At 40.0% G+C, this 16,747-nt stretch overlaps 1 protein-coding gene across 1 annotated transcript; it reads right to left on the bottom strand.

Annotated features, from left to right (window-relative positions):
• Positions 1-6,243: 6,243 nt before the first annotated feature.
• On the bottom strand, positions 6,244-14,891 carry emx3 (empty spiracles homeobox 3). Its single transcript, XM_076292912.1, has 3 exons — positions 14,549-14,891; positions 7,251-7,435; positions 6,244-6,411 (listed from the first exon to the last, which is right to left on the bottom strand). Exons 1-3 carry the CDS (start codon positions 14,889-14,891, stop codon positions 6,244-6,246), a joined length of 696 nt encoding a protein of 231 aa, XP_076149027.1.
• Positions 14,892-16,747: the final 1,856 nt, after the last annotated feature.

The following is a 16,747-nucleotide window of genomic DNA, read 5'->3' as shown; positions in this document are numbered from 1 at the left end:
ATGAGCAGCAACAAGAGTTGTTTGTGAAAATACTGAGCGATTTAGACGCTTTGGTCAATGAGTGAATTTCCACATGGCGTCAACACTCTTGATTGATAAGAACTATTAGATCGTAGATGTTTTATGGCGCATGAATCAGGGAAGCTTTTCTGAATCACTGAAACCAATCAATTACAAACCTAGACTCGACGGGCAGAACCCTATAATTGGGAGGCTGCTCTCCTTTCTCTCGGCTGCCCCTCCAGCCAATCCGAAGACAGCAAACAGGTGTCAGCGGAGGAAACAAGCTTTTCCAGTCCATAAAACGGACTAACTAGCTCCTGAAACCTGCCAACCTGTAATTATCATATCATTTGTGTAGTAAATCACTCGGGGTTTTGTCATGTTATCATCAGGCACACAACAATTTCACGCCACATATCCACCTTGGACATTTTAACACCACTAGAATGCAGAAAGGATTGATGCAAAGTTTGTGGGGAGAGAGCATTTGTTGCATTTGTTTTGCAGAGTGAACACAGGAAATGTATATTTTTCTATCCTCTAGAAGCAATACACAAAGAATGGTAGGCTATTAGGATTGAACCACATGGTGACTACATACCATTCTTGCTTGTGCTAAGTTTTGTTTGTAGCACCATTTTGGTTCAGATAAAAAGTCTTATTCTCAATTGTAATGTAGAGATATAGTTCCCTGTGAAAAGCAAGCACATTGCCGGCCTGCCTGCCTGCCATTGCGAAACAACGTCAGACGCAGCTAGTCTGGACTTTCCCTCCCTGAAGTCCTGACACCCCCCAATTCCAGGTTCCCCTCCCACATACTCTCCTGTCAACAGCTTCCCCGGGATTTTGACATCAGCAATGATATGCTTCAATTTATGATGGAAAGTCCTTACCCAAATACATAGGCCTACAAATCCAGATATGGCACACTAGAAATATATGATCTCTTGCTGCATTAATGCTATGGTGAAATTAAAATAATGAAATAATAGCCTAATCGCATGTCAACATGGGTATTAAGTAAATGAGAATAGAATGTTTGTCTTTCTTTCTTTCTTTCTTTCTTTTCTGTTCTGCCTGTAGCCTAGGTTTTATTTTAAACTGGTTTCTGATCTTAGTTCATACCAACATTTTAAAGAGTTTATTATATGAAGTTTCCATGTTAATGACACATAAATAGGGCCCATTTACAGTTTTTGTAGGATAAGGAACTGGAGACAGATAATTTATGATGTTATTAGATGCCGGGCCAATGCAGGTTTGGAATTGCACCGTGGCACAGTTGTTCTTGAGTGTGTGTGTGTGTTTGTGTGTGTGTGAGAGAGAATGTGAGAGAGAAGGGAGGCTGAAATAAGAAAGTGAGAAACTGGCACTTTGTCATGAGTCATTAAGTTGACTTTTGTCTTCCTATGTCAAGTCTAAACAAAAAGAAAACTTCTCTTCTACTTCAGTCTGTGTCCAGTCAAACAACAGTCTGCAGAGCAGATCCGGCCCACAGTGGAGCCAGGCTCGTTCCAGATCCAGCATCTGTCTGGGTGGCTTGACATTGCTGATCTCTGACAGTCTATAATCAGCCAGGCAAGCGAGACTACAAGTAGCAGCAAGTAGTTGCCCTGTCTGATTGGGTGCAATTATTTAGCAAATTACATCAGTAATTATTTGGCAATGATTAACACTTCAGGCATGCCTCATAACATTCAGCTGCAGGACTGAGTCTCGTTTGATTTTTTTGTTGTATAAGCAACAAAATATTGTTTTCCTTAACTGTTTCTCCATGTTTGAACAACCACTAATGGTCTTTTAAAGGAAGAGAAAGACATGAATGGTGGTATAATGTATTCTTTTTATTCTCACCCAAACAATGGGATGACACAAGCCACAAGTGAATTGAAATGTTTTGCAATGTTTTGACAATAAAATGGGTGACCATCAAAGGCTGCTTGGTGCATTACTAAACACCTGTCAACATCAGCACAGAGAAGATAAGGAGACAAGGTAATTGCTTAGAAGATTAGGCCTACTTGGTCGTGGCACTGTTGTAAGCATGAATCAGTCTCGTCACTTAACTGTCGACATATTTTTGTGGAAAGCCTAGCAAAATGAAACTCAGGCAAGCTCGGCACACACAGTTTTTAAAAAGACGGGAAATTGGGGACTGCGTGGCACGAACTAATGCTGCTAACACCACCACTTTAATTGAGATATGAGCGATACAAAACAAAATGGCTCTGACACCTCCATGCGTCCAACCATCTGCTCTTTTGTTTACACCTCCATGTTACCATGGCAACGTCTGGGAAGCAGGTAGTGAGTAGGATTTGTGTGTGTGTGTGTGTGTGTGTGTGTGTGTATGTGTGTGTGTGTGAGAGAGAGAGAGTTTGATCATTACTACTATAGAAATAAAATATTGGTCACTGGTTGTCACATATGATCAGTGACTGGACAAGATGTAGATCCTTTCAAAAATAAATGTAGTAATCAGAGATCTTGGATAAATTGCTCAGAAACGGAATATACGGTATACATACACAGAAATGTATATATACATTTTGAAGTGATCACTTGGTTTCATGTATGACTGGGATGTTCAAGCCTAGCAGTATTTGGCATCCTTTCTCGAGTATAGCACCCCTGGTGGTCAGTGTATGATCCTGCTCTGCTGCAATAAGTAGGGGGTTATTTCTCCTTACATTACATTACATTACATTACATTACTGAAGAAAGAGCATAAAGGCCTTGGCCTTATTCATCAGTTACTGTTTGTTTATCTGGAAACTATTTCCTAAAAAAAGGGCAGTAGGTTATAGTTTTGTTCACCTTCAGTACAGAAGGCTGTTTCATGTTGTATTTTTTTAATGTTTATACTCATATATTCCTAATTTATATTCATAATGAATACATACAGGTAGCAGTGCATGTTATTCACAGTTTATATTCATATAAGTTGATAATGAGGCCGACTATTGTGAAAAGGTGTGGAAAACGATGAAAGTTTAACACGTCTCTATAGCTCAAGGCTTAAGAAATTTACAGGTGCAAATCACCAAGCATAAAGGTGGCATGTATTAATTTACTTATGTATTAATCAGAGGGCCAAGGACCCTGCTGTCCCAAAACCAAAGGTAGTGTATAGTTAAGCTGAAGCACACAAATACATCCAGAGGTGACAACCGCTTTCCAGGGGGTGATAATCACAACACTTGGGAAGACAGTTCACCAGCACACCTCTGACTGAAAAATGCGTGGAAATCGCTTATTGGTGCAGTGGATGTAAGTTAAGACATGGCTGTGCTTTAATAAATCATTTCAGAGACAACTTACATTTCCAGAGGAATCCACCATGTGTAAAAAGGAATGTGATTCTCTATCTATCTATCTATCTCTCTCTCTCTCTCTCTCTCTCTCTCTCTCTCACACACACACACACACTCTTTCTGTGTGTGCTTGTGCAGATGTGTGTTCTTTAGAGGTTGTTATTTAATTGCTGATTTTCCTGTAAATTATGATTCCTGACCATGAATGAGTAATTATTATGACACATGACATTGAGAAACATTGTTTATTTAATTGTAATGCTTAATATTGTGTAATAAAAAATAAGAATACATTTCCTTGCTTTTCATTCAGAAAATATGTGATAATGGTATGTGTTATATTTAATTGGTTGATTTGAGTTTCAGAATGGTTTGTGAAGTAGTTGTTGTCTTTGAAATATTTGAATGAGCAAATGATAAATTATGAAAATAATAATATAGCCCTCAACATATGAACAGATACTAGACAAGATACTTACTTACTATCTGAGGGTGACTCTTTAATGGTTCGATTTGTAACTTCTTGTTTCTTAAGAACATGGTTAAATGAAGTAATCTGCTATTAGGAGTGAGTGCAATTACTGAATTTTGCTTTAGAAACATTGACATTTACTAAAAATGAAAAACATGCATGCTAATTGTAACAATTACAAGGTTATACATCGCAAAACCCTAAAATACGAGCTGACCCCAAAAAAGGCAAGAATTATGTACGTTTTAATTAATTTTAAAATACATGTATTTCAAGTGGCATTTCAAAATCTTAGAAGCTTGAAATCTCTCGCATGACCTTGGGGTATAATTCACCTATCCAAACCAATGCAGAATTTAGAAAATGAGGCCATAAATTTGCCCTGTATGAAATGCCTCCGTAATATGAGTGGAGAATGTTTCACCATGCAATTACATGTTTACACCCATCAAGTGTTTTATTCTACAAAATGTTGAAATAACCTAATCAAAATCAGGTCCTGAGCACATGTACTCGATCACGACACAAGTGTCTTTGTGTGATATTTCTTAAAAGTGATTGCAACAGTAACTGTGATATGCAAATATTGCAGCCTTTGATTATTGACGCAATTAGTAAGCCCTAGGAGCACAAGAACATTAATTAAGACACACAATTCAAATGTCAAAAAGCAGAGTACTGCTGTCAACGGTGGAGCTGAGCTGCGTGACTCATATCCCTTTGACAAGTGCACACAGGAGCTTCAGGGAAATGGCCCAGCCTTCAGCAAGTGTGTAAAACAGCAACATCCTCACGAACAAACATCAGAGCTTTTCTTTTGGCTGTCCGGCTGATCATGAACATGATCAATTGATTCAGACTCCCAGATTGTTTTCTTTTTGTATTCAGTGCAGTTACATGTGCATTCATCCTAGAGATTTTGACATGTTCACATTTGACATTAATGTTTGACGTGGTAGAACTTTGGATATAGCATATAGTGACCAAATGAATAGTGTCTCTCTCTCTCTCTTTCTCTGTCTCTCTCTTTGTACGTGTGTGCGTGTGTGTTTGTGTGAGTGGGTGTGTCATATTTATGGGACGATATTTTTGCACATCAGAATTTTCCTCCAAACCCGAAATGCTAAACCTGAATATATTTGAAGGTTGTTCTAGCCATTATTAAAGTCTGTGGAAACACATGTTTTAATAACAAACTCAGAAATCACTGGATATTTAAAATAATTTAAAATAATGTTAACACTTTAATAATCTAATATTCTGAACAGAGGGGTAAAAAACAATACAAAATAAGAGTGTCTAGGCATTTGTTAAACTGCAAAGTATGAACAGTGCATTCCAACATTATAGACAGAATCTTGCTATGAAGTGCTACAAAATGATTTCAAAGTTAGCATTGTCCCAAACCACAGCCTTGCTGTCTCTGTGTGAATCCCAAGCACATTTTCAGACACATTGGTTTCACTGTCTGATAATTACATGTAGATCATCATGAATGCCCTTTCAATAAATGACAATCTAACCCAGAAAGGAGAGGATCAACTGAGGAAATATGGAAAACATTGACTACAGGTAAGGAACACAAATGCATAGAAGTTGTTGTTGTTGTTGTTGTTAATATTGCATACAAACTCTAACTTGCAAAACACCAGAACTATCTAATGTGCAAACACTGGAGAGATTTGAAATATGTTTACTGATTGGTTGTGGGGGAAAAGGTTTCCTGTTTTTTGTGTATCGAATGAAAATGGCACAGCACAGGGCTATTAAAAATATAAACAAATCGATGCCGTATATCTCACCAGAAGCACAGCAATTTTCAACTTGAAACAAGTGTCTGTTATTGAACAACGTACAAAGCATGTTATACAATTGAGCAAGTGGATTCAATTATACAAACAAACAAACAAACAACTCAAATGGTGATTAGATAGTCACGCTATTTTTAGTGAAGGTTATGCTGACACAAGACAGTGAGGTGAGACAGTTGAAGAGTTCAAAGGTGATTTAAAAAATGAAACTCAAGTGGAATAGTAAATGATGTGACTGTATTTCACTGTGTGAAACACGCCGGTGAGTAAATGGCCGCCACTGGCCGCCAGTCCGAAGGGCTAAAGACTTCTGAGCCGTTTGTTTCAGTCAAGAAGTTCTCCCACACACTGTCTCTGTGCCGTTGGCGCTACAACTGCATAGCTGGCGATCCTCTTTTTCGGATCCGTCCCACGTTCGGGGCTGCCTGCGGGGAGCGCTCCCGGCCCTTGACCACGCCACACCATCACCAGTCACTGCTGCCACTGCTATTTGAACATATTTATTTAAAAAAATAAAAATATAAAAACAGAACGCAAACTAAACCAAAACAAAAACAAAAACAAAATCAAACATGTTGTACTCTCTCTGTCACGGATAGTGTCTCGGATAGGTTTGAGTCTGATTCGAGCGAGTCTGGAGGTCTCAGTCCTCGGAGATGACATCGATGTCGTCCGAACCGGACTGCTGTGTGGCCACTCGCCAGCGGCTCACGTGCTGACTGCCTTTTCTTTTCTGTTGCGACTCCGGAGACTCCTCTTCCAGCTTCTGGCGCTTGTGTTTGGTCCTTCTGTTCTGGAACCACACCTTTACCTGCCGACGGGCAGAGGGAGGGAAAGAATGGATTAAACAAGACCTTCATAAACTTACTAGATAGATACAGTTTGGTCATAATACAGTGCCATGCAAAAATATTTCAAAGCCAATATTTAAAGACCATCATATGAATTATATAATATATAAAGTATGATCCATTTGTATTTTGAATTTATCATAGTGTCTCAAGCCTTAAATACGGCAACACATACATGTAGATTTATCTATTTCAATGCTGCCAGTTTTTCTCACTGACACTGTCACTGTTGTGAAATAGTGAAGGTAGATATTTATGATAGTGTGTAAGATTACATTAAATACGGTGACACATGCTACACATTCATGTCAACACCACAGTGTTTCTCGCCGACTGTCACTTTTGTGAATGATTACTATAGGTAGGTGTGTAGGTGCTTGTTTACGTATAAGATAGCACATTAAGTGCTTGTGCACACTGCATTCCTCTGTCATTAGTCCGACGCATCCTGTAGCCACAGAGCCGCAGAGCAACAGCAAAGCTCTTCCGGCGACAGGGGGGGTGATGAAACCGTGTTTCAGTCCCAGGCATGGTGTACCAGATAGATGACTCAAGAGCCGACGGACATGCTAGGGGCCCGTCTCAGGGCAGAGGAATGCAGACTTGCCGCACCCGGCAACCCTCTTCCTCTACTCCTCTCTATCCCTCACTCTTTCTATCCTTCTCTCTCACTGTGTCTCTCTGCTCGGCATTGTGGGTCATGGCATACATTTCTGGTGATTAGTGTGTGTGAGTGTGTGTGTGTGTGTGTGTGTGTGTGTGTGTGTGTGTGTGTGTGTCTCGGGGTGCTCCTCCTCACCTGTGTTTCGGTAAGACAGAGGCCGTTGGCGAGCTGCTTGCGCTCTGCACCCACCACATAGTGGTTCTTCTCGAAGGCCCGCTCTAGCCTCAGCAGCTGCGAGGGAGAGAAGGCCGTGCGAATGCGCTTGGGCTTGCGGGAGAATGGTCCGTGCAGAAGCAGGTTCTCTGGACTGCTGTCATCACCTACGAAAAGAAGGATGGGGGAAGTGGGGTCCATGAGTTGATAAAAATATTGACAAAATATAAAAATGGATAGGTCTATAGATATCATGTTGACCATTATGTTAATGCACAAAGTTAATCATAGGTGAGCATTTTGTATTGTATTGTTTCTAAAAACAATATTTTGTTTAATGAAGCACATATCATTTAATTATTATAATTTTGGTTTAATGAAATACAATATTATGTATACAGATGCTGGTTGGTGAAGTTTTTTCTTCCTTTTAGCATTTTGTAAAAGTCTTTTGCACATCCAAAATATTCTTGGCCACATTTGCAGAGGATAATATTGTTTCAGTGTGCCGGCCTGTGTAGCCAGACAGCGAGTTTAAGATTGATATCGTGGCCACTGATTTATGTTCATATGTCATCACATTAACAACACTGTTCATCAAGACCGAGTGATCCTGCCCGCAACAAAAAAGTTACGTTAAAAAATATATTTTTCATAAAATATAATAATGTGAACAATTACATTTTATCCATACACTGAATATTTAGTTTTATATTCAAATACCTATTTCTCCAATGTGATTCTGTAAATTATGTGGTATACTATTACACAGCATAAGTGAAATAATGTATTTAAAATAGATATTTTATATTTGTCTGTTAATAATAACAATAAAAAAGTTAGTAAAAATAAAAATTAAAACATTATGACATTTTCCAGGAATACTTGACGTAAATCAGTACACAAATGAAAAACAATTTAATTAATATAATTTCAACAATATTCATTTAATTTATAAAATATCCACTTGCATAGTTTTTTTTTTTTCAATCAGAAGCATTGTAACTGCAAGGTCTATGTTAGGGCCTTTAGATTTGAAAGCAAAGTCGTTCTCCTTAACCTCCTGCAAACTGGCATTAGGCTCATTTGTATACAAATGCATGGCCTTTAAGTTGTTGCAATTCAAAGAGAAGTCCTAGGTAAATATATTAGTCTGGGGAATGCAAAAACATCTGTGATGAATAAATTGCCTGATGAATATAATGACAGTTAAGCAAATGAAATGCCCATGCATTTTGTCCGATTTCATTCAAGGCAACAGTGAAATGTCGTTAATTTTCAGTTTAGTTTGGTGCGTGACTTTGTGTCCCACCGCAGTGGCCATCTGGCACCCAAGGGCCTTTATCCGTTTATTAAAATCACTTATAAGAAAACAAAAATATTTTACATAAACAAATGGCCTTTGATTTTTCTCCCTGACCGCCAGTTGAGTTTGGTGTGGAAATTTTTGAGAAGAATAAGGACTTTAAATACAGCCTCCCTCACGAATAGGCAAAATGGAACCCATCTGGGGCATGTGGCACGCAAAGGGGCAACAACCGATGTCCAAACCCCAAATGTCAACGCTCACCTCAGGTGCACGACAGCAGACATCTACGTCAAAAACTATGCAAACATGCCAGACCTGCACTTCACATCTTCTTGATGCACAAATACATTCCCCCTTCATTTGACTATACACTATTTTGTGTACAGATCATATCCTTGACAAGGTCATGATTTCTGATGTGATGAAGGAACATGATATGACAACTTTAACTCAGACGTCTATTTTGATAGGGGACCGGAATTGAAATCTAAATAGAGCTTATCAAGGTGCTCACTTGTCACCAATTATCCTAATGGCCTTGTGTTGTTTCTGACCTAATGGCTACAAAGGAGAAAATTACACACGGCCAGAAAAAACATTAATGTTCTGCACTTGGGCCTAACACTTACGTGGAGCATTCTAGCATTCTAGTCTACATCAAACTGATACTCTTCAAGTGCTCTGGGACAAACTTAATTGAATTTGCTAATTAAAACAGATTTTTTTTGCACAAAGGTCCCTTGAGCATGTCGACCCTTTTTGAAACCCTAACAAAATATAAAGATGTACCGATTGAGGACACAAAGGGTATTAATGGCATCAATGCTATATGAAAGGGGGATTAGTTGTCGGCCTTGTGGACTTAACGTTTCTTTCAGGCCATGGAGACCAACCTTTCATCTCCAGACAATAGCTTTGAACTAAATCCTTTCAACAGGACTTCCAGCTAAAAGCTTGTTCAGATCAACAGCTCAATCATTTGGTTTCTTAAATAAGCAGTTTTATCACATTACTATCTTCTATAACCTAAAGAATCTGTGATGGTAAGGGAATTCTTTAGGAGAGAAAGTGAAAATTTTGCACATGTATTTCTTACTTGAATAAAGATGAATGTGTAATAATGTGCTTCTATTGGTAAACATACAAACTGCTCTGCATGCCTACTTCGGTCAAAGGCAGGGGGAAAAAACATGATGGGTTCTAAGAGCTTCTAAAGGTTTAGCACTCCTTTCTATTAAGACATGTCTTTTACCAGGGCTGCGGAAAGGGTGCATTTTTTACTGTCACAGGACTGTCATTGACAAGCATTTTCAGCTGGCGTGCTGAAACTTCTTTTGAACATCAGAGGCCGACAAGAAAAAAAGGAAAAGAAAAACAATAGAGACATCTCAGTGAAAAAAATGTGTCTGTTTCTGAGTTTCTGAGAGTGGGAGGGGGGAAGAGTGTATGTGTGGATGGGGGGGGGGGGTAAGAATGTCAATAATGAGCTTCCTCAGCTCTGCGGGTGTTGAAAAGTAATCCTTAAACGTTCCTCAAGGAGCAGTGAGCACCAACAGGCCAAGAAGACCCGGGCGGGCGGGTGGGGGACATTAGGCCGTCCGTCACGAGCATGTGCTCACCAGGCAAACACATCTCCTAATCCCGCCGATGACAAACTGACCCTCTAATCTCTCTCCCACAGTCACATCAGGGACGATTAGATTGAAAAATGGCCTTCGCTGCGCTCATCACACCAGTCAAATCACCGCACACACACGTTTAGGCTTGGCATGTTCTGCCAGTGTGTGCATGTGTGTGTGTCTGTGTGTGCGTTGTGTATGCATGTGTGTGTGTGTGTGTGTGTGTGTGTGTGTGTGTGTGTGTGTGTGTGTGTGTGTGTGCGTGTGTGTGTGTGAAAGAGAGGGGGGGGGGGTCTGTGTGAGTTTCTGTCAGGGTTCCTACACATTTTCCATTTCAAAATTCCATACTTTTTCCATACTCAAAATTCCAAACTTCTCGGTAGATTTTTCTGACCATATTCGACATTGCGGCCACATCTGGTTTGGGATAACTCGGTGAAAACAAAAGTATGGACAACTGAAGTGAATTAAAAAATGACACTTAATATTCATTAATTTAGCTGGGTCATTTTTAGTTGTATCTTAGTTGTATCATAGTTGTATCTTGACGATGGGGACTGACAGTTAAAGGTAAGCTATGCAGTATTGGCAATTTCCTTACTGTTTTCTCGGTTTTTACTTCTTTTTCGCTGGCTCTGTCATGACGAATGTCTGAGAAACATCATCACTACTTTTTTCTAGCCGGTGCCTGACGTGTATGTGTATTTGAATGCAGTAAAGCAATTCGTTACACTCGTTATACTTCCTGACACTGAGGCTGTCGGCCCGCCGGCCCACAGTTGCAAGGGTGGTTTTTCCACTCACAGGCGCTAGGTGGAAGCGAGACGGCCACCATTCAACCCGAAAAAAGTCATATAACCATTCCAATGACTCTGAAGCTGTTAAATGAAGGTAAATTAAGCTAAAAAACTTCCATATTAAGCTAAAAAACCTGCATAGTGTGCCTTTAAGCTACACAACAGTAGGAATGGTTCGTTATGACCTGAGTGAAGTGATTAGTACTGTAGATGCAATAGTCTGGAAACACACATATTTCTCCATACCCTTGTTTCTTTTTTCCATACTTATCCAGACCTGGAAATTACTAAAATCAAATTCCATACTTTTCCAGGTTTTCCATACTGCGTAGGAACCCTGTTCTGTGGATGTGTGTGTGTGTGTGTGTGTGTGTGTATGTGCACATACATGAGTGTTTCTGTGTGTGTCTGTGCATGCAGGTGCATATGTGTGTGTGCGCATGTGTATCTGACACTGTGTCTTGGGTATCACCATCTCCCCAAGTTCCCCTGAGCAAGGTGCAGGATCAAGGACCCCCCAACCAAAGCTCCACCAGGGACGTGCGCCCGGGCTGCTACCCAGGAACGGAGGACTCCCCCTTGGGGAAGATTGTCTCAAACAGACCTTGGCCAACCCGCTCAGAGAGAAAAGGAGAGAGAGAGATAGAGAGAGAGTGCCCCCCAAACTTAGCTGAAAGGGAACCAGATGGCATGTAGTTCAGGGCCGCTACCGTTCCCCTGGCACAAACAAGCTTGGTCTTGTCAGCGCTGGCCTCATTATCTTCTGAGGAAAGAGGGGGGGGGGGGGGGCAGGGAAATGAAGGCCCTGAATTGTTCACCCCTCCAGAGCCAAAACCACCATTAGCTTTCATTCACTGTACCCCGACTACTTCTCTCATTCACTCTCTCACTGTTAGGTGTCTACTACTTCTCTCTGCTTAGTTCTGTCCATGACCGTTTCAAATTTCTCCAGCAACAGCAACAACCCACATCTGCAAATGAGTGATTGTTTCATTTTTGCAAGTACACATGCATTTCTGTTGTGTCGCTGGCCATTCTAATGTCCACATCCTGAGGATGACCGAGGAGAAGACCAGGGAGACAAATCGACACAAACACAATACATGGATCAAAAGAGATCACCCTTCCCAGTATGCCCAGTGCCCGAGTCATAACATAGGCCATGTGCCGTGGAATGTGTCCAATGACGAGACCGTATGCTTACGCGAAGCGACAAATCTGAGATTGTGTTTACTGTCGCGCTGCATGGCGGAGCCCACAGACTCACTGGTCTTTCCATGATCAGTCCAGAGGAAGTGAGCCCCTCAAAGACCATTAACACCATCAACCAGTAAAGACCATTAACCAGTAAGCAACACAAAAGGGGCCTGAGACATGGAAGGAGCCAAAGAGAAGGACACACACATGGGACAGGTAATCCAGTCCCTTTTAAGCCGTGTTTAGCCTTGTCCGGACAGTATAGTGTTCAAGGTTACTGGACACCAGCACTGAGTGGGTGAGCGTAGGGCACAGACAAAAGAGAATCTATCTCAGTCCCGGATCTGACCAATAGTCACAACAACCTCCGACTTCCCCAATTACCTGTGGGACAGCCCGAGGGTGTGTGTGTGTGTGTGTGTGTGTGTGAGAGAGAGAGAGAGAGAACGAGGGAGTGGAGTGAGGCCAGCTCTGTGTGTGTGTACACCTGACGCGACCTGAGTCTCATAGGGGCAGATTTCATCTGACTCGACATGACTGGCTCGCCTGGCCAGCAAAGCGTCATTGATCCACCTGGTTTAACAAATTGCTTGGTTAATGGGGCCACCCAGTATTAGTTACTTCTCAGGATGTTTTGGCCCAAAAGACCCAAACAGTAACAGTAGAAAGCATACTGTTTTGAAGAGAAGTGTTATAAGAGAGAGAGGGAGAGAGAGTCTTATTCTTACTGCTGATGATAATTCAGGTTATTTCTATTTGTGTCTGTGCAAGTTTATAAATAAATAATAACGTTACTGTTGCAGTCCTGTAAATTACCATGGTATTCATCTGATTTTGAAGGGGCCTGCTTAAATTCATGTTCAGAGCATGCTGAAAATGATTGTGGAACTACACAAAAAATATTGAATTAATAATCTAATTTGCTAATAGTATTTCATCGGTTTGCTAAATGAATACATATTAATAGCAGTAAAATGTCCAAACAAGAGTGGGTAGATCATATTACCTCCAAATTATTTATTTTCGAACAGTCAAGAGAACAAAATAAAATTGCGACAAAAATAAAATATAATGCTACGCATTGTTTAGCGTGCTCATGCAGACGACGATGGTAGGTGTCATTTATTTCTACAAAAGTCTGCAACAAAGTATGCATAAAATATTTAACATATTTTCTCAGACTATGATGATAACAAGCCAAAAAGTCTTGCTATTTTACCACAAAATAGCCTTCTCATTGTATACCTATATGTCTATTAGGCTTACTATATAATATTTAACTATACTATAGGCCTATGTAGCCCGCTATTAAAAGGTGGGCACAAGAAAGTTACTAGTAGAAAGTATAACCTACCGGTATTTCCCCCCAGCGTGTTTTCCTTCCTTAACTAGTCTACGTTTTTCCTTTTAATTTTGTTTAATAAATCAAATTTTATTGATTAATTAAATATGTTCCATGTTATCCATGAAGCAAATGTTTTTATTGTTTTACACAAAAAAACATTTGTACATGTACGTCGCCTACATTGCGGGATTTTTGTTATTTCATATGAGTCCAAACTGTTCAATTCAGTAGTTTATACTACCATTTTCTTTGGAAATAACAATTTTATCTTCTATTTTTATTCGTTTCATATAATTTCATGTATGCAGCATATTTTACAAAAAAACAATTGTGCCATATCATTTTTCATTGTTGCCTACTTTAACGCTGAGGGTAATTTGAGGATGTTCATGCCTATATATATAAACATTTACTCGTGTTTTAAATCTATACAATATGTTTTGTGTTGAGTAGGCTTAGTGTGCTCCACATGGTAATTAACCGCGTCATCTGAATCAAATGTCAACTGACAGTCTATAGCCAACAAATTATGTTAATGTTATTGACAGTTATAGCCGCCTTTTTGTTTCACTTGAGGACCATCTTAATACTAAAATAAACAGTTTAATTTTCATTTATAAAAACCATAGCCTATGCCTGCAGACATGCTGCAATCACAACGGGCCTAAGCTGTCCTATGCCATGGGCAGGGCAACGATATCCTCATGACAGGAGAAAACTTCAACAATACCACTTGTAAGTCTAAATATGGCATATGGTACTGTTAACTCTATTTATGAAAGTAATTGTTACTTAACGTTATGGGCAGCGACCATCCACTTTATCGCCTTACATTCTAGTTGTGCAGATCTCTGAGAATGGGTACATCAGAACAAGTAAGATGTCCATCAAGAGTGATACGACACGTGCACATGGAACTAACTATATTTTATTCCCGCCAAGATACCTCAACTACAGAATGCACCGTCAATAAAAAAAAAGTTTGACCAATTAAAAATCGTAAGACTACTAACCTTGGAACCTGTGTCCAAGATATCGGTTTCGCAGCACCCACGGATAGAAGTTCAGTGCGTCTCTCTGGTGAGGGTTGAAGAAATGCTGCGTGGGGATTTGGAGATGATGGAGCGACAGTGCGGGGTTGGTGGCATGGGAGCCCGGATCTGGGAACATCATTTCCGGGCCACTGTACAAGGTCCTGCCGGAGTTCTGGAAACATGTCCCAAAAGGCGCGGGATGAACAGACTCCGTCAATCTCAGCGCTGTGGGTCTGATAGGTTCGTCCCCAGATGTCGAGGAAATGGCATCTTTGCCGACGAGCGATTCGATGGTAAAACACTTTTTGTTGTGTTGAAACATCACTTTAAAGTTTCATAAAAATCACCTTACGAAAAATATCACTGCTAAACCGTAAAGCAATAACAGGGTTTCGGATCGTGTCCAGCAGTTCAGCAACAGAGTCAGTAAAAATCCTCCAAAGGCAAGTTAACGTAATTTGTATGATCCTATGGAATCCATAACGTGCATAAGCTGAACGTGAGCGTTTCGATACCTCCAAAAGTCTCAATGTAGAGATTCTTCGAGCTGAATCCGAGTGTCCGTCTCCTCAAAACTATTCAATGCACATTAATAAATTATTTCAAGAAATCTGCCGGAGCTCGACACCGATCGCCTACACATTAGAACGCACAAGTGTGCTATGTTTGTTTCTCTTGATGTCAGATGGTTTGTGACAGCGCTAGTTGAGTCCTCTTCTTCTAGACAACATCTCTAAACGCTGTTTTGACCGAAGATCAGACAGTCTTTTGAGAAAGGGCTTGTCATTCGCCAACCTCAATACCTGCCATCGACTCTGTGACAGAGGTGTGGAGAGCATGCGCAGATGAAGCCATGAGCCGCAAATTACAGCCATTTTGTTGGATGTTAAGCGGCGCTGTATGCACCCTGACAGTAGCGAATCATTACACTATAGGCTACCTTTCCTCCCAATTTTTGTGCATCGCAGTGGGCCTACACTTCATGTTATTGCAGATTTTGCAATGCTCATAAATTGATTTAAAAACAGATTCATTTCAAATTGTGGTTGTTAATTAAGCTATATAAAGTCGACTGAAGTGAATAAACGATCAAATGTACTGTATCATTACATTGAAAAACATTCTGTTTAACTTATTGTAGTGTATAACAGCTGTTACTTCACAATTGTTTCTAGAGGTAATTCATATAGCCTATGCGTCGTTTTCGTTTCAGGGACTTTATCTGTATCATATATGTCCATTAACCTTAGGCTGTTTCAAATGTTCGTAATTCAAATCTACTACAAAGGTCTCAACGTTGGGGTGCACATTTTTGTATTTAAAGATTTTATAAACAATTACCTACCTTGTGTATGAAAGGATATGCAATTATTACTGAATTCTATGCAGACTAGAAGAAAGCAATTTATAGATAAATGTGTAAATCATTACTCACAGATGTTCATTTTAATTAAGTCTACTGCCTTTATTTCATCACAGTGATAAATTGGGTTTTGCACACTTACAAATTCCACACATGCACCACAGGGAAAGAAAAACATGAAGACAACTGTATAGTGTTAGTGAGAACACCTGTATAATAAATTAATTTAAAAATACTTAGCAAATTATGCATACTAACATGCAAGTCACACCACAGATGTGGTTCATTTGACTTGCTCAGTGTTGATGAAAGTTGTCTTTTTTATAATGCATAATGCTCATTTAAAAAAATGGGGGGATCATTAACATTCAAATAAGTCTGTGCCTTGGCACTTATGACACTGATTATGTGTGAGCACGCGGACACCACTTGACCTTTGCACTGCATGAACTTGTGTGACTGAGAAAGCGCTTGGGACTGTGAGAGCGTAATGTATATGATTATGTGAATTCATTGCCCCCTGGCACGACGGGGAGGTTAACATGCCATCTTCTGTGGGATCCTAACACTCACTGTTGAACAATTAAAAGTCAACGCTTCATGGGTTTCTATAAAGAACGTTGTTTTAGGCTCTACGTGAAGCACCTATGTGCATTTACTTTTTGTACCTGCTTAAAACAAACAGAGCCAGCAGTAGATTAAATATTAAATGGAGTGTTTTTTTATTTATTTTTTGTTTGCTTGTTTCAGAGAATGCTGCAGCATAAGGTAAGCCAGCAAGGTATGTCTGTGTGTTGTGCATATAAACAGAGGTA

This window comes from Alosa pseudoharengus, unplaced genomic scaffold (genome assembly GCF_046254945.1).
Source record: "Alosa pseudoharengus isolate Yale_2024_CS ecotype anadromous, Long Island Sound unplaced genomic scaffold, YU_APseudo_1.1 YU_APseudo_1.1_scf_19, whole genome shotgun sequence".
Classification (NCBI taxonomy): domain Eukaryota; kingdom Metazoa; phylum Chordata; class Actinopteri; order Clupeiformes; family Clupeidae; genus Alosa; species Alosa pseudoharengus.
Note: the sequence above shows the minus strand (reverse complement) of the source record. Positions and strands in the feature narration are given on the sequence as shown.

Bases quoted from the DNA above. Each gene is read 5' to 3' on its own strand.
- emx3 (XM_076292912.1), bottom strand. From the start codon at position 14,891: ATGTTTCAACACAACAAAAAGTGTTTTACCATCGAATCGCTCGTCGGC. The intron at 7,436-14,548 runs GTTAGTAGTCTT...TTCTTTTCGTAG, and splicing joins TCTTGGACACAGGTTCCAAG to GTGATGACAGCAGTCCAGAG. The intron at 6,412-7,250 runs GTGAGGAGGAGC...GCCCGTCGGCAG, and splicing joins TCTGTCTTACCGAAACACAG to GTAAAGGTGTGGTTCCAGAA.